Genomic DNA, 22,902 nt, shown 5'->3' with positions numbered 1-22,902 from the left:
TATGACACCTGCAGAATTTGTTAGTAATATTTTGACTTATAGTAAAGGTGGTGTTCAAAAAGATATTTGGCGTTTAATTGCTGCCTCAGAATTCTTACATTTTACAGACAAACCCTTACCAAGATTTATTGGCAAGAACTGTAAAGAGGGATCTTGCTATGGCTTACGAGCTTGTGTCCAATCTCCTTATGTTTTAATTATTGGAAATGTAAAAGTTAAATGGATAGATGACAGATATATTGTTACTTGTAATAAATGTAACCTAACCAATTGCATTACTAGGTATAATGGAGGAAAAGGAGTGCTGATACTTCATCAGCCCTCTTTCGTTTTATTACCTGCTAATATTTCAGAGCCATGGTATGCTGATGCTGGTTTACAAGTCTTACAGCAAATTCATGCCCAGCTGGCAAGACCTAAATGTGCTATTGGAGTTATAATTGTTGGTGTTTTGGCGCTAGTCTCTTTTATTGCATCAACTGTCTCTGCGTCTCTGACATTGTCTCAGAATATTCAACATGCAAAATTTCTTAATAATTTAGCTCAAAATACTTCCAAGGCTCTGCGTAATCAAGTAAATATTGATGAAAAGATTGAAACTAAATTAAACGCCTTAGAGGCAACTGTTATTGACATAGGTAATGAACTTTCAGCCTTAAAATTTAAAGAAAGGCTTAAATGCCATGCTAATTATAAGTATGTGTGTGTTACAGCTGCCAAGTACAATGCTTCTCTCTGGGATTGGGAGAAGGTTAAAAACCATTTGTTAGGTTTTTACTAACATTTGTTAGGTTTTTTAGTTATTATTACTATTTGGCAAAATAGTAATAATAGCTTGGATATTCTGGAACTTCATCACCATATCCAAGACATTCAAAATAATAGAGCTGATTTTTCAGATCCTTCTTCTTTGGCTATCCAAATATTGAAGGAGTTAAATGGATTCAACCCTGGAAATATTCTCAAACACTTGGCCTGGTACATTATTGGATTATTCTCTTTGCTGCTAATTCTCTATTGCATTGTAATTGTAGGATGGCGAGTCGTCAGAACAAGAATGCAGAAACTCCAGAGAGTGAACTGCCGCCTCATTTTTACGAAAAGAAAGGGGGAATATGTCGGGAGCCATTCTCACACGTGACTGGGTGATTCCCGTTAGGGTCTGAGGCGCTCTGGCTGTGTCGGAGCTTTCCCGGCCCTCTCCTGTTGAGAGAACCTGTCCATGTGGGGGTGTATCTGACCACTGACCCCGGAGGCCCAATCACTGACCCTGACCTTGGAGTACGGCCCCCCTTCAACCTTCATTGGATGGAATTCTCCCCTGAATTTCTTGCTCCCCAATAAAAGGCTACTCCCTGGCGTGCTCGCTCTCTCTCTCCTGCTAGCCCTGAGTAATCCTAGCTGCCCTGCCGGGCGGTTAGAAGAGGGAACCAGAGAGGGGAGCCATCTCGGACCTGGTCATAGAAAAAGGTAACTGAGTCTGTGTGTTTATTTCGATCTCACTAGCTAACTTTTATGCCAAGAACCTCATTAATGAAACCATTGCGCTGGCCGCATGGTAGAGCACATAAACTTAATATAAGAGCTGTTTTGTGTCTTTTCATGATCATATGATATCTATAATATGCAATCTAAAAGTAACAGTAGCTGAATTTGGTTTAATGTAATATGATAATATTAATGTAATATGATACTATAGCATCCTAAAGTACTATAGCAGCTGCCCTGTGGTCTTTAATACTTATATAATTTCCATACTATAGCACATAAATCAAATATAATATCTGAATTTTGGTCTTTACTACTAATATCCATTATTATAGCATCTAAAACTAATAAAATAGATGCCCTGTGGCCTATAAATGTCATATATCCATACTATAGCATTAATAGTAATATGATAGCTGCCCTGTTGCCTTTGACTTTAATATAATATCAATACTTTGGCCTCTGAAACTAACAGAATAGCTGTCCTGTAGCCTTTTAATAATAATTTTATCCATATGTAGCATCATTATAGTCTCCATGTAGCCTTTTATTCTAATATTATATTCATACTGTAGACTCTACAATGAATAAAATAGCTTCCTTTTGGCCTTCAAGAGTAATATGATATGCACTATGGTACCTAGAAAACATTATAATAGCTTCCCTGTGGTCTTTAATAGTAATGATATTCATGCTATAATATCTAATACTAATAGGTGCCTGTTGTGTTTAATATTAATGATGTCCATGCTATACCTTCCAAAAACTAATATAATAGCTGCTCTGTGACCTGTAATATTAACATAATATCCATACTGTAGCATCTAAAACTAATATAATAGCTGCCTGGTAGCCTTCAATATTGAGATAAAAACTGTGGCCTCTGAAATTAATGTAATAGTTGTCAAGTGATGTTTTAATACTGATAGTGCATACATACTATAGCATCAAAAACTGATAATATAGCAGCCTTGTAGAATTTTATAGTAATATAATAATTATAACAGAATATAAAACTTTAATACTAATAAAATATCTATACTGTTGATCTAAATCTGATGAAATGGCTGCCTGTAATCTATAATAGCCATATAATATCCATACCAAAGCTTCTAAAACTAGAATAATAGTGCCCTGTGGCCTTTAATGCTAATAGGTATTCATACTACAGTATTTAAAGCTGATGCAATAGCTGAATTGTTGTCTTCCATATCAATGCAATGTCAATATTATAGCATATTGAACTAATTTAGTATCTTCCCTATGACATTTATATGCCAATATAATATCTAACCTGTTCACTTTAATACTAACATGATATTTGTACTGTAGCCTCTGAAACTGAAATAATAGCTAATTTATCATCTAAAACTAATATAGTAGCTGCCCTGTAACTTTAAAACTATTACAATTTTATAGTATAGCATCAAAATTAATATAATATCTTCCCAGTGGCTTTTATATTAATATGATATCTGTGCTACAGTATATCCAATACTAATAAAATAGTGGCACTGTGGCTTTAAATACCAATATGATATCCATGCTACTGCAACTCAAACTAATATAATAGATGATTTGTGTCCTTTAATCTTACTATAATATCCATATAATAGCATATATTACATTATAGATGATTTCTGGCTTTAAATATTAATATTATATCCATAATATAGCATCTTAAATTGATATTACATATGTCCTGTGTCCTTAGGACAAATATTATATCCATACTGTTGGATTTAAAACTAGTATAATAGATACCTTGTGGACTTTAATACTAATATGCTATCCATACTGCAGCTCCTAAACTTAATATAGTAGCTGCCTGGGCCCTTTAATATGATAAACATATTGTGCTCTTTAAAACTAAAAGTAATAACTGCTCTGTGGCCTTTAGTGCTAATATGATATTTATAATATACCATATAAAACTAATTTAATAACTTCCTTGTGTCCTTTAATATTGATAGTATAGCATCCAAAACTAATATGATAGCTGCCCTCTAGACTTTAATATCATAACATTAATACTGTGACCTCTAAATTTTTTTTTTTTTCAGGATTGACTGTCTTTATTTGGTGGCGATAAAAATAGCTTCAGATTAGTTGTTAAATGTACAGTTAACAGTGACCCTTTAACACAGGCAAAATAAAGAGGGGATAGAAAAACTGAGACCAGGGCAAAGGCAGTGTGAGCCCAACCACTGCAAGCTCTGATGTACCCCCGTATTTCAACAGGGGCAAAAAGGCCAAAGGACTGATTGCTTTCCAAATAGCATGTTTTCTCTTTTGAGTCTATTGATGGTTGCATTTCCTTGTACCTTGTAAAATATAGTCAGCCACTGTAAGAAAACCATCACATTTTGTCAGAAGATATATATTCATATAATATGTTCAGAATCACTGCTTGGTTTTTGTCTTCGTCTTTTCTTCCCTGACTGTTTAGGTGTTGGAGTCTCTACTGCTCCTTCTGCATCATATATGGGCAGCTTGAAAACTATTTCATCATCTTCATCATCATCCATTCCCGCCACTTCAGATTTTCGTTTCTCTAAAAATGTTGGTGTACAAACTGGTGTGGGGCCCTGGCTATCTATAGACTTGTCAGGAGTGGCAGCAGTGCCTTTAGAAACCCGCTTCTTCTTCTTCTTTGGTATGCCTGAAGACTTTTTCTTCTTTGTAGGTTTATCTGAAGGATCTTTGGTCTTACTGGATGATAAAACCAATGAAGGAAAATCATAATTAATTCCTTTTGCTGCTATTTTTTTCCTGAGCAATTTTTCTTTCTTTTTAAATCGCTCTTCCATTTGCAGTTTTTGAAAAAATGTCCGCTTCCGATTATACCGCTTCACGGCTGGATACGATGGCTGACGAAATGGAGTATTCCACTCTTTAAAAAGTTCTTTGTGTACTTTTTCTGGTGGCATAAAACGACACACCAAGAGTCTTTCACCAAAAAGGTAGTTATTCATTGTTTCAGCAACTATCTTGGCAACATCTTCAGACTTAAACTCCACAAAGGCATAGCCTCTGCTATTTCCAGTCTTTTTACTTCTGGATAGTCTAAATCTTGTAATAGTGCCAAACTGGGAGAAATATGCTTTGATTTGGGTTTCATAAAGTGCTGGAGGCAGATGGCCCACAAAAATTACTCCAGGAATAAGTTTTTCTTGCTTTTTTGGCTGGGTTACGCGCTGGCGGACGTGCTGCACCTCCTTCTGAAACTGGACGTCTTCCTGCGGGTTCAGAGAAAGAATCGGCCCGGGTGGGACGACGAACGGAGACCCCACCATGTTGAGACCCGCAGCAGCACACCTCCACGCGGCGCGCTCCCAGAAATGTGACCTCTAAATTTAATACAATAGCTGTCTTGTGGCCTTTATTACTGGTTTGTTATTCATACTATAGCATGGAAAACTGATTAAATAACTATTCTGTGGCCTTCAGTATTAATATGATTTCCATATTATAGCAAAAAAACTGATATTGGAGGTCTTTATTACTAATAGATGCAAACTATAATGTCTAAAACAAGTAAGTAGCTGGGCAATAGAATTTAATACTAAGTGACATCCATGCTAAAGCATGTTAAACTAAAAGCTCCCCTATAGCTCTTGAAAATAATATTATAGCCTCCAAAACTGATGTAATAGATGTCCTGTGGCCTTTAATATTAATGTTACATCATTCCTATAACCTGTGAAGCCAATTTAATAAGTTTCTTATGAAATTTAATTATTCATTTAATATCCATATTATAAATCTAAAACTGATAAATAGGTGCTCCATATAAAACTGGTAAATAGGTCCTATAATATTAATATGATATTGTATCACCTTAAACTAATATAATGTCAGCTTTGTGGCCATTAAACTAATATGATATTTATAGGATAGTATTAAAATCAATATATTGCTATGTTGACTTTAATGCTAACATGATATTCATACTTGAGTATCTAATAGTACATAATTATTGACCTGGAGTGTTTAATTCTTATATTCATATTGGAACATCTGAAACTGATGCAATAGTTTCCCTGTGGCCTTTGATATTTATATGATATCCATCCTATAGTATTCAAAGCTAATATAATATAATAGCTGCCCTGTGGCCTTTAATATTAATATAATATCCATACTGCTGCATTTAAAATAATAGATGTACTGTGGCCTTAATACCAAATAATTGTTTCGGATATGCTCATGTGTGAGACAATGTAAGGAAGTTTAAAGGTGAAATGATGGGTTATAAGAGCCTTAACCCAAATTAGTAATCCTCTGACAGGAATTAACTGAGTGGAAACTGCAGGCTGATAGTGTGTAGCTGGAGGAGGTGGGTCATTGGGGCTGTGCCTTTGGGGTACATATTTGGTGAGCTGAGCTTAGGTTCTCTGCTTCCTGATCACCACTTTCCTTCACCACACTCTTGTGACCCACCTTAAGCCCCAAGGAATGGAGTTGGCCATCTATTGGCTGAGATCTCTGAAACTGTGAGCCCCTAAATAAACTTTTCCTCCTTTAAAATCGTTCTTGTCAGATCCTTTGGTCAAAGCAGTGAAAAAGATGACTGAAACAATAACATGCATGTCATAGATCTAAAACAAATACAATAGTTGCCTTAATATGATATTAAGAGTGTAACATCTAAAACTGATATATAATAGCTTCCCTGTGACATTTAATGTTAATACAATATTCATGCCATAACATACAAAACTAACATTATAGCCTCCCTATAGCCTTTTATACTAAAGTAATATCCATACTATAGCATTTCAAGCCAATATAATATCTTCCCTGTGGCCCTTGAAGCTAATGTAATACATACTAATGTATCTAAAATTGATATAATAGCTGCTCTGTATCCTTTAATATCAATAGACATCCTTATTATAGCATCTTAACTTGATATAATAGTTGCTCTTTGGCCTTAACATTTATATGATGCTCATAATAGCATCTAAACCTGATAAAATATTAGCCCTGTGACCCTTAGAGATAATATGATACCCAAACTATATCTCCTAAAACTAATATAGTAGCTAGACTGTGGCATTTAATATTAATATTTTATCCATATTACACCCTCTAAAACTAATAAAATAGCCCCCTTGTCATTTTAAGTAAAATATCCATATGATAGCAATAAACACTATAATATAGCATATCCATATGATAGCATATAAAGTTAACATAATAGCTGACCGCTGTCATTTAATAGTAGTCAGTTGGGCTGGGGATGTGGCTCAAGCAGTAATGCGCTTGCCTGGCATGCTTGATGTGGAACTACAGATCTTTTTGCCCAGCTTGATTTTGGTCTTGTTTTGATCCCATCTCTTCTTTCTATGCCCCTATTTATCACTTGTAGAATGGAAATGTTTAATCTATGCCATTATATATTGGATTATGTAGCTTGCTTTGATTTTTATGGGGTCTCATGCTGAGTTTTCCTTAAATTTCAGAAGAGGTTTTGGACTTTGACTTTTGGGGAATACTGGAACTGTTAAGAATATATGGGCTTCTGGAAATGAATTCAATGTATTTTGCATCATGAGATGGACATGAACATTTGGGGGCCAAGGACACAATGTTATGGTTTAGATATGAAGTGTTACTCTAAAGCTCATGTGTGAGAAAAGGCAAGAAAAATTTAAAGGTGAAATTATTTGGTTATGAGAGCCTTAACCTAGTGAGGGCATTAATCCACTGATAGTGTTTAACTGGATGGTAACTGTAGGAAGGTAGTGTGTAGCTGGAGAAGGTGGGTCACTGGGGCCATTTCTTTGGAGTGTATATTTGTCTCTGGTGAGCAGAACTCTCTATCTGCTTCCTCTTTGCCATGTCTTGATTTACTTCCTACCTCTATACCATTTGGGCAAGAGCCATGGAGTTGGTCTTCTATGGACTGAGACCTGGAAAATATAAGTGTCAAATAAAATTTCATTCTCTAAAAATTGTTCTTGTCAGGAATTTTAGACACAATGGCAAAAAAGCTTACTAAAACAATACTGTACTATCTGGAAATAATAGTGGCCCTTTGGCCTCTTATATCAATAATATAGCATCTAAAATTAATAGTTACCCTGCAGTGTTTAATCATATTGTGATATAAATAGTATAGCATCCAAAACTAAGATAATACCTTCAATGGCCTTTAATACTACTATGATATCCATAATATTGCAACTAAAACTAATATTATAGCTTCTCTATGGCCTTTAATACAAATGTAATATCAATAATGTGGTCACAGGGTAGCTGTTATATTAGCTTTATAGATCACTGTATGGATATTAATATTAAATGTAAGGAAAATAAAAAGAGAGAGAGAAGATGCAGAGTCAGAATGACAGAATGGCAGAATGGTCAAGCTTTCAGCTTTATTTATATCAATAGGTTGCATTTGGTCATTGGCATCAGTAATATACTATTGTTTATTGTGTCATTTGGAAGTTTATAGAGTTAGCAATGTTATGCAGCTTATTCCTCAGTTACATTCTACAGTTACAATATGCAATGTTAGAAGTTTGTGTAGCTATCAAGAAAGTTTATTATTTACAGTTACTGTTAGGTGGGCAGGTCCAGGAGCATGGGAGCTTGGTGAAACATTTTTATTGTATAACAAGAGTGTTTCTTTATTCCCAGGAGCTGTGTGCCTGCAATCAAGGTCAAAGCCGATAAGACTCTAGCACAGAGCCTTCTAATGCAGGGCATTGCTACAGCAGGTAGGCATCCTGTGTCTTTACACAGAAGTTTTCCTAGCATCCAGACATTCCTCATCTTGGCACAGAAACTTCCTAACCACCAAGCATGCCACATTCATGAAGCCATCAGAGACCCCAGTCCCAAACACAGAACTCTTGTGGGCCAAAGGGAAGCTTTAAGGCCAGAGGAAAGCTGTTATATCAGTTTTACATGCTATAATGTGGATATAATATTAGTTTTAAAACTGAAGAGCTGCCTGTGACCTTTTAAGACAAACATGTCATCCATACTATGAAATTGTAATGGATATAATAGCTCCCCTGTGAACTTTATAACTAATATGGTATCCATATTATGGCATCAAAAACTGACATAGTAATTGAAATGTGTAATTTAGTATTAATATTATATCCATACTGTGAACCTAAGACTAATAACATACCTTTCCTGTGGCCTTTCATATTAATACAATGTCCATATTATAGCATCTAAAACTAATATAATAGCTGTCCTGTGGCTTTTAGTACTAATATGATATCCATATTATAACATTTGCCAAGGTCCCTTAATATTAATATGATATTGATAAACTAGCACCTAAAAATAATAAAATATTTACCCGTGGGCTTTAACACTTTTTAAAATATATATATATATTAAATATATATATATATATATATTCATATATACCATCTAAAAATAATATATTAGCTTCCCTATTGCCTTAAATATTAATATAATATTCATACTGTGACATATAAAACTAATATAATAGCTACACTGAATTTTTTAAAAATATTGTTTTAGTTGTATATGGAAATAATACCTTTTTTGTTTTTTTAATGTGGTGCTGAGGATTGAATTCAGTGCCTCACATGTGCTAGGCAGGCACTCTACAAATGAGCCACAACCCCAGCCCAACTACTCTGTGACTTTTAATAATAATATAACATCCATAGAGTAACCCATAAAACTAATATTGTAAATTCCCTGTATATTATATTAATATAATCATTATATTATCATTATATTATTATTAATATGACATCCTTGTTACAGTATCTAAAACTGAAGATCTCTTCTATGGCCTTTACTATAGCTATTAAAAGTGGCATAATAGTTTTCTTGCAGCCTTTAATACTATACTAACATGATATCCATACTCTACCATCTAAATATAACAAAATAGCTTCCCTGGAGTCTTTAATAATAATGTAATATAGTACTACAGCATCTAAAACAAATAGAATAGCTGTCATGTGGCCTTAAATACTATCTTATTCATATTATTAGTTAATGCTGACAAAATATCTGCACAGAATAGATGCTATAACAGAAACATGATAGCCTCATTATGGCATATAAAACTGATACAACAACTGCCCTGTGACCTTTAATACTAACATTATCCATATGATAGCTTTGAAAACTGATAAATTACCTGCCTGTGGTAGGTAATTTATCCTTACTATAGCATCCTTATTATAGCATCTAAAACCAATACAATAGGTTCCCTGTGGATTTTAGTACTAATATAATATTCATATTACAGAATCTTAATCTAATATAATATCATATAATATCTGCCCTGTGGTCTTTAATACTAATAAGATATCCATACAATAGAACCTAAAATTAATATTGTAGCTGTCCTGTGGGCTTAAATACTGACATGATATTCATATTATAGCTTCAAAATTGAATATAGTAACTGTCTGTGATTTTTAATTCTAATATGATATGCATATTATTGTATCAAAACCTAAGATAATGTATGCCATGAAGCTTTCAATAATAAGATATTCATATTATAGTATGCAAAATGAATAGCTGCACTGCCTCATTTATTACTAATATAATATTCATCCTATAGCATCTAAATCTGATATAAGAATTGCATTTTGGCCTTTACTACTAATATAATATATAATAATATCTAATTACTACTAATATAATATCCATAAAATAGTGTATAACTGTAATGTAAGAGCTGCAAAGTGGCTTTTATTATTAACTCAAACTCCATTCTATAACTCCTTAAAAATAGCTTGTTGTGGCATTAATATTAATAAAATAAGTATCATGTGGCTTCCAGTACTAATATAATAGGTAGCTTTCAATATTAATATAATATCCATATTATGAACTCTAAAACAAATATACTAGCTGCCCTGTGACCTTCAATATTAATATATAATCTGTACTATAGCATATAAAACAAATATAATAGCTGCTTTGTGGTCTTTAACTAAGAAGATATCCAAACTATAGCACTTGAAGCTTACATAATTGTTGCCCTGTGCCATTTAATATTAATAGGATATCCATACCAGAACATCAAGAACTAATATATGCCCTCTTACCTTTAATACTAATACAGTGTTCCATTGGTATTAAAGATCACATTATGTATGTTATATTAATATTGAGGGCCACAGTTCAGCTATTCCATTGGTATTAAATGTGACTGGGTGGATGTGTATATACTAATATTTATGACTTCTATTACTAACTTAAAATCCAAAATATAGCATCGGAAATGGACATAATAGTTTCCCTATGGCCTTTAATACTAATATAATGGACATATCAGAATATGTGAAACTGATATAATAACTACCCTGTACCTTTAGTATTAATATGATATTCACACTATATCATTTAAAGCTAATGTAGTAGCCGCTCTGTGTTTTCTAATACTAACATTATATTCACATCATATCATCTGAAACCGACATAATCACTGCCTTGTGCCTTGAATACTAATGCAGTATTCATGCTATAGCCGATAAAATAATGGCTACCCTTCAGCCTTTAATAATCATATGATGTGAGAATACTAGCATCTAAAATTGATAATAGCTGCTCCATGGACTTTAATATTGATATAGCATCCATACTTGGCTTATGAAACTGAAATAATAGCTGTCCTTTGTTCTTTTAATACAAATACAGAATCCATACTGTAGTATCTAAAACTGATATAATAGCTGCTCTGTGGCCTTTATAACTAATATGATTTCCATACTATAGTATTTAAAAGTAACATAATTGCTGCTCTGAAGAATTTAAGATTAACACGATGTGCAAACTGTAGCACCTAAAACTACTTGCTGTCCTGTGTAGTTTAACACCAATATGGTATCCATATTATAGAATCAGATATTAATATATTAAGTGTACTGTGATTTTAATAGTTATATATTCATACTGTAGCAACTAAAGCTGATATAATATCTGCCCTGTGACCTTGAATAATTATGCAACAGCCATACTATCCACACTAAAGTCTCTTAAACTAATATAATGGTGAGTCTCTGGTGTTTACTACTTGTAAAACATATTTATTTCAACATGTTAAACTGTTCTAAAAGCTGCCCTGTGGCATTTCATATTAATGTAATATCCATATTACAGCATCTATTACAAATAAGACAGGTGAACTTTAATCTTTTTGTGAAATATATATATTTTATGTATTAACATATAATGAATATAGCAATATATTGATATATTTATTAATATAGAAAAATTTATTAATGTATTTTATATATTAATTAAAGGTTAATATAACATTAACCTTTTAATGTGAAATATATATATATTTCAGCCTCTGACACAAATGTAATACCTTCTCTGAGTCCTTTATTACTAATATCCACAGAGTAGCATCTGACATCTGATATAGTCGAACTATAGCCATTAATATTAATATGATATCCATGCTACAGCATCAAAAGTTTTTAAAAAGTTGACTTTTGGCCTTCAATACTAACATAATATGTATACTATTGCATCTTAAACTACTATGAGAGCCATCCTGTGGCCTTTACTACTATGTCCATAATCTGGCTTCTAAAACTAATGTAAAAGCTGCCCTGTGTCCTTTAGTATTAATGTAACATCTTTCCTACATCAAAACTGGAAGAATAGCTACCCTGAAACTCCAGTATTACTATAATATCCATACTATTGCATCTGAAACTAATACAATATCTGCCCTGTGCACTGTGTACTGTAGCATCTAAAACTGATGTAACCGTTTTCCAATTGCCTTTGGTATTCATACTAGTGCATCAGCAACAAACTTAGTAGCTATCCTGTCTTTTAATAGTATTATATTCATACTATAGTATCAGAACTGATATTATAGCTGCTCTGAGGTCTTTCATATTAAGGTGATAATCATACTTTTGCTTCGAAAACCAATACCATAACCCTCCTTTAGGTTTTAATGTAATGTGAATACATTACATTATTCTCGCTCATTAGCTATTCTCGCTCATTAGCTGCTGTTCGCGTGCACGACATTACCTCAAAAGAACGCTACAGTATTCCTGTTGTTCATCTTTAGTGCCTCCAACAAGGTGAGTGCAGGCTTCTAACTTGCTGGGTTAGGGGTTAAGGTAAAGGGTTAGGGGTTAGGTTTGGGGTTGGGTTAGGAATTAGGGGTTAGGGGTTGGGGTTAGGGTTAGGGGATGGGGTTAGGATTAGGGTAGGGTTTAGGGTTTAGAGTTTAGGGTTAGGCTTAAAGTTTAGGGATTAGGTTTTAGGTTTTAGGGTTAGGGTTTAGGGATTAGGGTTTAGGGTTTAGGGGTTAGGGTTAGGGTTAGGTTTAGGGTTTAGGGTTAGGGTTTAGGGTTTAGGGTTAGGGTTAGGTTTAGGGTTTAGGGTTTAGGGTTTAGGGTTGTTTAGGGTTTGGGGTTTGGGTTTGGGTAGGGTTAGGGGTTAGGGGTTAGAGGTTAGGGTTAGGGGTTACGCTTAGGGTTAGGGTTAGGGGTTACGCTTAGGATTAGGGTTTTAGGGTTAGGGTTTTAGGGTTAGGGTTTTAGGGTTAGGGTTTTAGGGTTAGGGTCGGGGTTAGGGTCGGGGTCAGGGCCAGGGTCAGGGTCAGGGTTAGGGTTAGGGTTAGGGGTTAGGGTTTAGGGTTAGGGTTAGGGTTGGGGTTGGGGTTAGGGGTTAGGGTTTAGGGTTAGGGTTAGGGGTTAGGGGTTGGGGTTAGGGGTTAGGGTTAGGGGTTAGGGGTTAGGGTTAGGGGTTGGGGTTAGGGTTAAGGGTTAGGGTTAGGGGTTAGGGATAGGGTTAGGGTTAGGGGATAGGGATAGGGATAGGGTTAGGGATAGGGTTAGGGATAGGGTTAGGGTTAGGGTTGGGGTTGGGGTTAGGGTTAGGGTTAGGGTTAGATTACATGGATTTTCTTCTGTTTCTCTTTAATTTTTTTTTTTCAAATTTTAGTTATGGATGATTATGGGTCAATTTTTGTGGAAGTTTTGGTTTGCATATACTTTCATTTCACTGAATATAGTTTTCAAACCTTGTTAAATCACCACCTTTTGACAAATAGTGTTTAATGGGTTTCATTTCCATTTGAATTTCCAAAATCATGTGCCAGGTTTCTCTTCTTGCAACTAAAAGGCTCAGGGGCCACTCCAGGTAAACTGGGCTGCCTGAGCTGTGCAAAATGACCACACAAGAGACACAAATACCTTTTTCTTTGGGGTCACTGTGACGGCTCCTCTGACCTTAAGGGTCCGCAGGAAGAGAGAGAGAGAGCATGCGCTGACCCTTTTATTGAGGAGAAGCTTTTCAAATGAGGCAAGGGGTCAGGTTTCAGGGGGCTGAGTCTATCTTCATGATGTCCACTGTCAGCAGGGGACTGACACCTGGGTAGGCCACACCCAAGGGCTCAGTAAGAGAAGGGGACACACACAAGGCACTTCCATGGAAGATTCTACCCTAAACAGGGCAAGGGGTTATATCACAAACGAACAGGTGAGTGTAGCTCCACCCATGGGGCTGTAGCAAGACACACCATGCCCCAGACACCGACCCTCGAACCCAAGAAGGTGGGGAAAGTTCTGCCACATTTCTGTGACTGAGCACCTCAGCACCCAGCCAGGGAGTGTGACTCAGTCACGTGCAAAGTTGGTCTCCCACACAGTTGCCTCCTGGACTCCCAGCCCCTGAGCAGACAGTGGTGGTCAGCAGGAGGACACCCACTTCCTGGGCCCCTGCTTGGCCTCCCTAAGGTCCCCAACTGACCCCTCAGCACCCTGTATCAGTGGCTGCACCTGAGACCAGGTCTCTCCCTCTTCCCAGGCCAGCTGCCCCTCTCCAGGACTGACCACTTGGCCAGGACCAACTCCACATAGGCCTCACTCCCAGGATGGAGGCTCAAACCCCAGGATGGCCCTTCCTGGTCACAGCACTGCCCGCCCCTGTCAACAGCACAAGCTGCACTCTGCCACATGTTCACGGGGACCCCAGGACAGAGACTCCCGGCAGCTGGCAAGCAGAGCCGTGTGCAGCTGCAGGCCACCTGTGTGGGGACCTCCAGGAGCTCTGTGCTGAGCCCTCTGGAGTCAGGGACTCAATGTTCTGCATCACTCTTAGCATGTGTATGTGGGAGGGCAGCGTGGAGCCCCTGTGCAGGGACAGTGCACAGTGGCCTCTCTGGGTTATGCAGGGAGTTCCCATTCCACATTACCTCCAGCCTCGGTACGCCCCTGAAGACCCAGAAACAACCGCTGGAATGAAAACTTGTGTGTGAACATTCACAGCAGCACCATGCACAAGGGTCAGAAAGGAGAAATGACCCAGTTGTCCACTGAGGAGGAATGGGGAACAGGACGACTCCATCCACATGATGGAATATGACTCAGTCCTGAAAAGGACTTCAGCTCTGACACATGCTGCAAGTGGGACGGACCTTGAGACCTGGGGCTCAGTGAGAGAAGTCAACACAGAGGGTCACACCGTGTGGATTCCATGGGCAGGACCTATCCACAGTAGGCCATTCAGACACAGGCAGTGGGCAGGCTACAGGGCTGGGCAGGGGACTGGATCACTGCTGGAGTGCGGGTGCCTTCCAGGGGTAAATGGGCTGTTTGGAAGTAGAGATGCTGGGCGCCTAGTGCTGTGAAGGCACCTGATGTCTGGCTTGATCCCTGGCTGATGGACTTGTGCAGGTCCAGCATAGCTACAGCCCATGCTCAGGTTCCAGCACCAAGTGGAGGCAGAGAGGCCAACCTCAGAGACACAAGTGTTGGCCACATGTTCTGGGGAATGCAGGTGACCTGTGGAGACCTTGGAGAACACACGGGGGCATTACAAGCTGAAGCTGGGTGACACTGGGCATAGCATGGGGCAGTCCTGGGGGGGACCACATCCCAGGGCAGCAGCTGCAGAGATGGCGTTGAGGTGGCCACATTTATTATTAGCTGTGAACAGCAGTCAGGCAGGGAGCACCCTGCCAGAGCCGAGCCTGGCCTGACCCCAGGGACGAAGGCCTGGCTTGAGCTGCGCTGGACGGTGGGGTACCCTCAGCTAGCGAAGGTGCGGGACGCGAGGCCCCTCACCCCCAGGCCCGTGACCTGTGGGAGGAGAGGGTGGAGGTGAGTCCCTGGGCGCGGCCGAGTCTCCCAGCAGCACCAGCCACGGCAGTCCCAGCCACGCCAGCTTCCTAAACCTCCCGTAAACGTCTCTGTGCACAGCAGGGCATGTGGGGCCTCGGGAGGGCTGTATTCCAGGTGGACAGATGTCCCCATGGATGCTGCCAAGCCCGCTCCAGTCCCCGAGGCCAAGATGTATTACACCTGGCCGAGCAGACATGGCCGGGAGCCAAGCTGACCCTGGCAGGGACACCCCACTGACCTTGAAGACATGTCCTGCCTGCAGCTCCCGCAACAGCTGCTCTGGACTCAGGCTGTCCGCTGCAGTGGTCCCATACAAGTCAGAGTATTCAGCCCCGCCGAAACAGCAGGACGTCACCCTGGACACTGGCATCTCCAGGGTGCACAGCCGCGTCCCTGTGAGTAAAGCTCAGGTACGTCCCTGAAGCCCAGCCACCCGCCTGCTGCAGGACCCCAGGTGGCCTGACTGTGTCCACTCCCCATTGGGGCCCTGGGCCTACTGGTTCTCCCTGGCACCTGCAGCACTTGATCCCCAAGTCTGCCCTGCTTCATGGACTGCAGGGGTCAGCAGGGCCACCTGGAGCCCAGGAGCTGGAGAGGCCAGTCTCCTGGAGGGAGCTGGACCCATTGTAAGAAGTTGGTCCTGTCCACATTTGCACCACAGAACCTGTGAGTGGGACTTGGTGTGGGAACAGGGTCTCTGCAGAGGTCGTTAGTGAAGTGTCCTGAGATGGGCTCCTCCTGGGTCAGGGGGCCCTCATGCAATGGCCATGTCCTCCCAAGAGACAGAGGAGGGGACACAGACACAGAGGAGGAGCCCCGTGGAGACAGAGGCAGAGACTGGAGTGAGGGGCCACCTGGAGTCCAGGAGCTGGAGAAGCAGGAGGAGCCTCTCTGGAGCCCATGGAGGGAACTGGACACCATGGTAAGAGGTGGGTCCTGTCCACATTTGCACCCCAGAATCTGTGAGTGGGACCTGGTGTGGTAACAGGGTCTCTGTAGAGGTCGTTAGTGAAGGATCCTGAGATGGGCTCCTCCTGGGTCAGGTGGCCCTCATACGATGGCTGTGTCCTCTCAAGAGACAGAGGAGAGGACACAGGTACAGAGGAGGAGCCCCGTGGAGACAGAGGCAGAGACTGGAGTGAGGGGCCACCACCCCAGGGTCACCTGGAGTCCAGGAGCTGGAGAGGCAGGAGGAGCCCCCTGGAGCCTGTGCAGGGAGCTCAGCCTGTGACCCTGGTCCAGCCTTCTCCCTTCAGGGTGGGAGAGGACAAGGTCTTGTAGTTTTCAACCGCTGGTTTGTGGTCAATTTCTACCTCAGCCCCTGTATTCCCTGCACTTCCCAAGTGCTGAGGGGCCACCCTGGCATTCTCGCCATCTGCAGAGGTCCCCCTGTAGCTGGACAAGCAAGTGGTGCTGCCCTCCCACTCCTGGACCCTGAACACCGTGGCACAGAGCACCCCATGGCCCCTTCTTGACTGACTGCCCTGTGCACACACCTGTCTCGGGGTTCATGCGGATCACTCTGCCTCCGTCAATGCAGGCCACCCAGAGTGTCCCCGTGTTGTCCATGCACAGCCCATCTGGCATGCCTTGCTCTGGCTCCAGCTGGCACACCTGTCGTGGGTTTGCTGCGGCAGGACAGACAGAGGCGCGTGGCCCCTCACTGCCCAGACCAGAGGGTGACATAGTGTGGCCTCAACAACGTGAGGGAGTGACATACCCCGTGGTGCATCTGGGACCCCAGGAGGGGACTCAGGAGGGTGTGGGGGGCTGGCCATAAAAGGCCCTCCCCGAGAAGGGCATGGGGGGCTGGCCATTGTTGGTCCCGCCCAGTGAGGGCTTATGGGGCTGGCCATGGAGGCCCGTACTTCAAGGAGGATGTGGGGAGCTGGCCATGGAGACTCCTACCCCAGTGAGGGTATGGGGGGCTGGCCACAGAGGCCCATACCTGAGGGAGGGCGTGCTGGGCTGGCCAGGGAGGCCCCGCCCAGGTAGGGCATGGGGGCTGGCCATGGTGGCCCCACCCATAGAGGGTGTGAGGGCTGACCACGGAGGCTCCTACCCCAGGGATGGTGTGGGGGGGGCTGGTCACGGTGGCCCCATCCAGGGAGGGTGTGGGGGCTGGCCACGGAGGCCTTCCTCTGGGGAAGGCGTGGGGGGCTAGCAACGGTGGTCCCTACCCAGGCCTCCTGTCTGCACGTCGTAGTCATAGGCCCGCACAGAGTAGTCCAGGCCGTCCACGTGGTAGAGAGTGTGATGGTCCAGGGACCAGTCCAGCCCTTTGGGGATGCCCAGCTGGTCCAGCTGTCTGACCACGGAGCGGTCAGCATAGAGTGTGTACAGGGAGCCCTGCCCCAGCTCCCACACTCCTGGGGTGGACACCTCTGGCATGGTGCCTTGAGAGAATGGAAGGTCAGTGGGCAGCACCCCACCCTGTCCTGCCCACCCCACACAGACCCACTCTGCAGAGAGCTGTGGTCACCCTCAGTCGGGGGACAGCAGGCAGGATGGCCCTCAGGCGGTATCTGTGAGTAAGCCTCTGTGATGGGCGAAGGGGGGACCCCAGGGATGTTCCACTGGGAAGAGTCCTGCTCAGGCAGAGGTGCAGGGCCCTCAGCCACACGTGAATGGCCTCTGGCCAGCGGCCCTGGCCACTGCCCCACCCTGGCTGCTTTGACCCTCCCAGAGTCCTCTCTGGGCAGGGATCTGGGAAGAATGACATGGAAGCCATGGGCTTTGGAGCGGGAGGGAACCTGTGGGCTGCCCAGCACCTGCATGGCCCCCGGGGGCAGCTTGCCAGCAGCCTGGGGAGGGCTCCTGAGGTCCCCACCCAGCCGGCATCCGCCATGATGGGAGGCTCTGCAGGTGGCCTGGGCCAGTCCTTTCAGCAGCCCACCTGCCACAAACCTTCCGGCGGGGTCCACCTTCCCATCGTTGAACCTGTTGTGGGGCTTGTCCCTGTCCAGCCAGGCCGCCCACTCCACCTGCCCCTTCTCCCAGTCCAGGAGGCCAAGGCAGGTGCCAGAGGCCACCACGTAGCTGCCCTCTCTACGCAGAGCCACACAGCCAACAGGGTCTCCTGGGAGGACAGAGGACAGCAGGGTGGCCCGGCTGCTGCTTCTCCAGGAGACTCCACCCACGGGGCTCCCGCCAGGAGGCACCATCAGGGCACAGAGCACATCTCAGCACAGGACCAGTCCTGCTGGGCCTGCGTGTACCACCTCTCTGCACCCCCTCCCCACGATGGCCACCACAGGGCCTCCAGATGGGACTGGAGGCTGCCAAGCCTGCCTGCAGGGCCACCAGGACTGCAGGAGTGGAGAGCGCTGGCCTCTCCTCACATCACTGCCAGTGTGAGAGCCACGGGTGCCCCTGAGCCCTTGGGCAGGACGCTGGGCCTGGGGCAGGCTCCACAGGAGGGTGCCTGAGGCCAGACACAGACTTGGGGCCAGCCCTGATCTGCAAGGAGGACAGTGGCACCTGCCCTTGGGGAGGGGGAGGGTGAGTGGGGGATGCTCCCAGAGTGCTGCTTCTGCTCCTCAGAAAACCCACAGGGGTCGTCAGCCACACAGGTGTGCAAGCCTCTCAGACACACAGGTACCTCCCAGGTGTGTGAATCCACAGGGGTCAGCAGTCCACACAGGTGTGCAAGCCCCACAGACATACAGGTACCTCCCAGGTGTGTGAATCCACAGGGGTCAGCAGTCCACACAGGTATGCAAGCCCCACAGACACACAGGTACCTCCCAGGTGTGTGGGTCCATGCACACACATGAGCCTGGAAAATGCACAGTCACCCCCACCCTAGCTCCTGAGTCAGGACAGGTGCATGTTTGGCATAACCCGGGGTCAGAGCCAGGTGCGGGCTCCACACAGCAGCCAGGAGGATGTCAGTGTTTCCAGGATTTAACCTGGATGACAGCAAGCCCGGCTTTGGTCCTTCCAACTATAGCTATACACCAGGACTTCCCACCCCATGGTCTGTCCTGTGCCCAGGGTGTGACAGCCCACACTTCAGGGGCTCTGGAGCAGGGGGACAGGTGCTGAAGAAGCAGGTGCCCCGGCTGGGCCCCTGCAACCCTCAGGCCACGAGTGATGCTGGACACCTGTGGCAAAGGTACCAACGAGCCCTAGGACCTCAGGGACATGGGTCCACAATCAGGCAGGACAGCTTCAAAGCTAAACGAGCCCCAGGACTTCAGGGGACACGGGGCCCTGGGCACATAGGATGGGTGATGGGCCTCCATGCAGAGCACCTAGCTCTCCCAGAGACACACTGTGAGGGCGCAGAGCCCCACACGCCCTTTGCTCCCACATTCCAGGGGCCCTGGCACCAAACCGCTTGTCATGCCCCTGTGACCCCACAACAGGACGCCAGGCACCCACCCTTCTCCGCTCCCTGGTGGTCCGGCCGTCCACCTGTGCTCGTCCTCCACCTGCCAAATGCTGGCCCGTTCCCAGGCCCTGCCAGGAGTCCCGGGCAGCTTCCTTCTGCACCTGGGGTGGATGATCTCATCTGTCTCATGACTTACACCCTCTGACCTCCCATGACTCCCCCGTTTGTAGATGAGAACACACGGGCTCCCAGACGGGACTCCGTGCCCAGCACCCTGCTTGGAAGTCTATCAGGCATCCCACATGGGCTGGCCCACTCGCCCCTGCTCCCCTGCCTTCCTCCTCCTGTCAATCACCTGCCTTCCTCCTCCCCACCTGGGATGCCTCCCCATGTCCTACCCCAGTGGGCTGAATAGCACCCCAAGTGCACTGGGACCTCGGGTAGGGCTTCTTTTGCATGTAGGGTCTCTGCAGATGTAATTAGGTAATGATCTCAACATGACACCATCCTGGATCAGGTGGCCCTCATGCAATGGCCGTGTCCTCACTAGAGACAGGGGAGGGGACACAGGCACAGAGGAGGACCCACGTGGAGACGGAGGCAGAGACTGCAGTGAGGGGCCACCAGCCCAGGGCCACCAGGAGCCTGTGCAGGGATCTCAGCCTGGGGCCCCTGGCCTTGGCCTCTGCCCTCCAGGGCTGGCAGAGGACAGGTTCCTGTGGTTTTCAACTGCTGGTTTGTGGTCATTTCCTACATCAGCCCCAATGTTCCCCTGCACTGGCCAAGTGCTGAAGAGCCACCTTGGCACTCCCGCCATCTGTAAAGTTCCCTCTGTAGCTGGACAAGTCCTGCCTGGAGCCTGTGGAGGGAGCTAAGCCCTATGACCCCTCCTCTCAGTCTTCTGGCCTCCAAGGCTGGGGGAGAAGATCCCACTGGACTGGCGAAATGGTTTAAGCCCCTGTGACTCTTTGTTTCCAAGCGCAGGACACTAACAGGGCCATGAAATTGCATCCAAAGTTGGCCCCTCATCCCAGCCTTCCAGATGTCCTGTCCACCAGGCTCCTTCCACCCCCCCCACCCCCCCCTTCTCAGCTCTGCAGCTCCCTGGGCCCTGGGGCTCCTTCCCCCCTCCCCCCTTCTCAGCTCTGCAGCTCCCTGGGCCCTGGGGCTCCTTCCCCCCCCCCTTCTCAGCTCTGCAGCTCCCTGGGCCCTGGGGCTCCTTCCCCCCTCCCCTCTGCTCAGCTCTGCAGACCCTTGGGTTTGGGAGCCTCTTCAACCAGGTCTCCCTGGCACCACCCTCTCCCCGTCTGCTCCCCCAGAGCAGGAGCCTTGTGCCGAGTCAGTGTGAGCCTGTGTCCCCTATAGTGACTCCTCTGATGTCCTGCTGCGACGCTGCTGGCATGGGGTGGGCTCCCCGACCAGAGCAGGGCTCAGTCACATGGAAAGTGTCCAGTTCTCACCCTCCTGGTGACACTCCTTCCTCCCTGTGGGACAGCTGGAGATAGTTTGCTGGACCCGGCCTGCTGGCCCCACGACCCACTTTGCTGTCCATTGAAGCCGTGATGGCCCTGAGGCATCTTGGGAGGTGCAATGACCTGTGTGCTTGTGGTGAGCCCACCAGGCGGTACTCCCTGTGGGAGACCTGCTGGAGTGACTCGCTGGACCCCGACACAGGCCTAGGCCCTGGGGTCATGCCCCCTGCCCCCTGGTGGGTCAGCTGGCTCCCTCTGTCCAGAGCATGAGACCCTGCCCTCCTCTCTTTGGGTCTGTGAGTGGTGGCACTGCTTTATCACGTCTCCTGTCTAGGAGTGGCCCCCTCTGGGGCTCAGCTGAGCACCCCTCATCCCAACTCCTTCCTGACTGGTGTTGTCGCCCAGGGACCCTGTGACAGGAAAGCACCCTGGGTCTGCCCAGAGCCTCGGGTCAGCTGGCCTTAGGCTGCTTCCTGGGAGAGGCACAGGGGCAAGGTGGGGCTCAGGCTGTGGTCTGCCTGGGGACAGACGTCTCCCTGAGAGAGAGGCTCAGCTCTCCTCCATCACCAAATCCCGCAGCCCAGGGCCTGAGCCTCTCTCCTCCTGCGCCCAGCACTCCATGTCCCTCATGAGCCCTGGCTGGGCCTCAGGGTCCCGCAGGAGCACTTTCCTCTCCCGCAAGTGACAGGCTGACTTCTTCCCCAGGCTGCGGCCTGAGCCTCCACCTGAGCCTCTCCTGAGTGACTCTGGGTCCTGCCGCTGCCCACGTCACAGCCCTGAGTCTGTGTCAAGGTCACCTTCCATGAGCACCTGTTCATCAGACTGCCCGGCTCACCTGCCTGGTGTGTCCAGTTCGGGCAGGACCAGGACAGCCCCGCCCTGCTCACCTGCCCTGTGTGTCACCATGGGATGGACCCAGTCCCTGCCTCAAGGCTGACAGCGGCGCTGATGCTCAGAAGACTCCCTGCGCCTCCTGCTGGCCGCCGTCAGCCCTACACCCTCGGGGCTCAGAGCACCTCCTGCCTCTGGTCCACATCTCTGGGGCTGGGGTCCTGAAGGGCAGGCCGTCCTCTGCAGGGTCCTGGGAAGCTCCTTCCTGCATCTCCCCCCACCCAGGACCCCAGGCCCTAAGCTTGGGTCCTCATCACTCCAGTTGTCTCCCTGTCCCCTCTGTCCCTTCTCCATCTGCCCCTCTTCTCAGCACCCTGCTGACTCCTTGGGCCCCAAGACCCTCCAGGTCACCTCCCTGTCCGCATCCCTACCTATCAGGCAGCAGAGGGCCTTTTGCATTCCCAGGGCCGGCAGTGGATGTGGACACTGACATCAGCGGGCCACAGAACTCATGCCCTGGGCAGCAAGGACCTCCCTAACCAGAAGAGAGTCTCTGGGAGACCCTGCCCCAAAGGCATGACCCCCATAGTCCCAGGAGAGCTTCTGGGGGAAAGAGGGGGCTCTCATATGGAGAGACTGGAACCCTGCA

The 22,902-nt window shown here is 45.5% G+C and overlaps 2 protein-coding genes across 2 annotated transcripts; both read right to left on the bottom strand.

Annotated features, from left to right (window-relative positions):
- Positions 1-3,781: 3,781 nt before the first annotated feature.
- Positions 3,782-4,829, bottom strand: LOC143388344 (MKI67 FHA domain-interacting nucleolar phosphoprotein-like). The gene has a single exon (XM_077105638.1). It carries the CDS (start codon positions 4,782-4,784, stop codon positions 3,873-3,875), a length of 912 nt encoding a protein of 303 aa, XP_076961753.1. The 5' UTR covers positions 4,785-4,829; the 3' UTR covers positions 3,782-3,872.
- A 10,692-nt stretch (positions 4,830-15,521) lies between these two features.
- On the bottom strand, positions 15,522-18,778 carry LOC143388345 (regucalcin-like). Its single transcript, XM_077105653.1, has 5 exons — positions 18,511-18,778; positions 17,795-18,010; positions 17,111-17,242; positions 15,853-16,007; positions 15,522-15,572 (listed from the first exon to the last, which is right to left on the bottom strand). The coding sequence occupies exons 1-5, from the start codon at positions 18,776-18,778 to the stop codon at positions 15,522-15,524; spliced, it is 822 nt and encodes a 273-aa protein (XP_076961768.1).
- Between the last annotated feature and the right edge of the window lie 4,124 nt (positions 18,779-22,902).

Source organism: Callospermophilus lateralis, chromosome 17 (genome assembly GCF_048772815.1).
Source record: "Callospermophilus lateralis isolate mCalLat2 chromosome 17, mCalLat2.hap1, whole genome shotgun sequence".
Classification (NCBI taxonomy): domain Eukaryota; kingdom Metazoa; phylum Chordata; class Mammalia; order Rodentia; family Sciuridae; genus Callospermophilus; species Callospermophilus lateralis.
This window is presented reverse-complemented; position numbering and strand designations above follow the sequence as displayed.

Excerpts from the sequence above, each read along its gene's own strand:
- LOC143388344 (XM_077105638.1), bottom strand. The coding sequence starts at position 4,784 with ATGGTGGGGTCTCCGTTCGTCGTCCCACCCGGGCCGATTCTTTCTCTG.
- LOC143388345 (XM_077105653.1), bottom strand. The coding sequence starts at position 18,778 with ATGGTGCCTCCTGGCGGGAGCCCCGTGGGTGGAGTCTCCTGGAGAAGC. Across the intron at positions 18,011-18,510 it reads CGCCGGAAGGTTTGTGGCAG|GCACCATGCCAGAGGTGTCC; the intron begins GTGGGCTGCTGA and ends CATTCTCTCAAG. Across the intron at positions 17,243-17,794 it reads CGTGCAGACAGGAGGCCTGG|CAAACCCACGACAGGTGTGC; the intron begins GTAGGGACCACC and ends GTCCTGCCGCAG.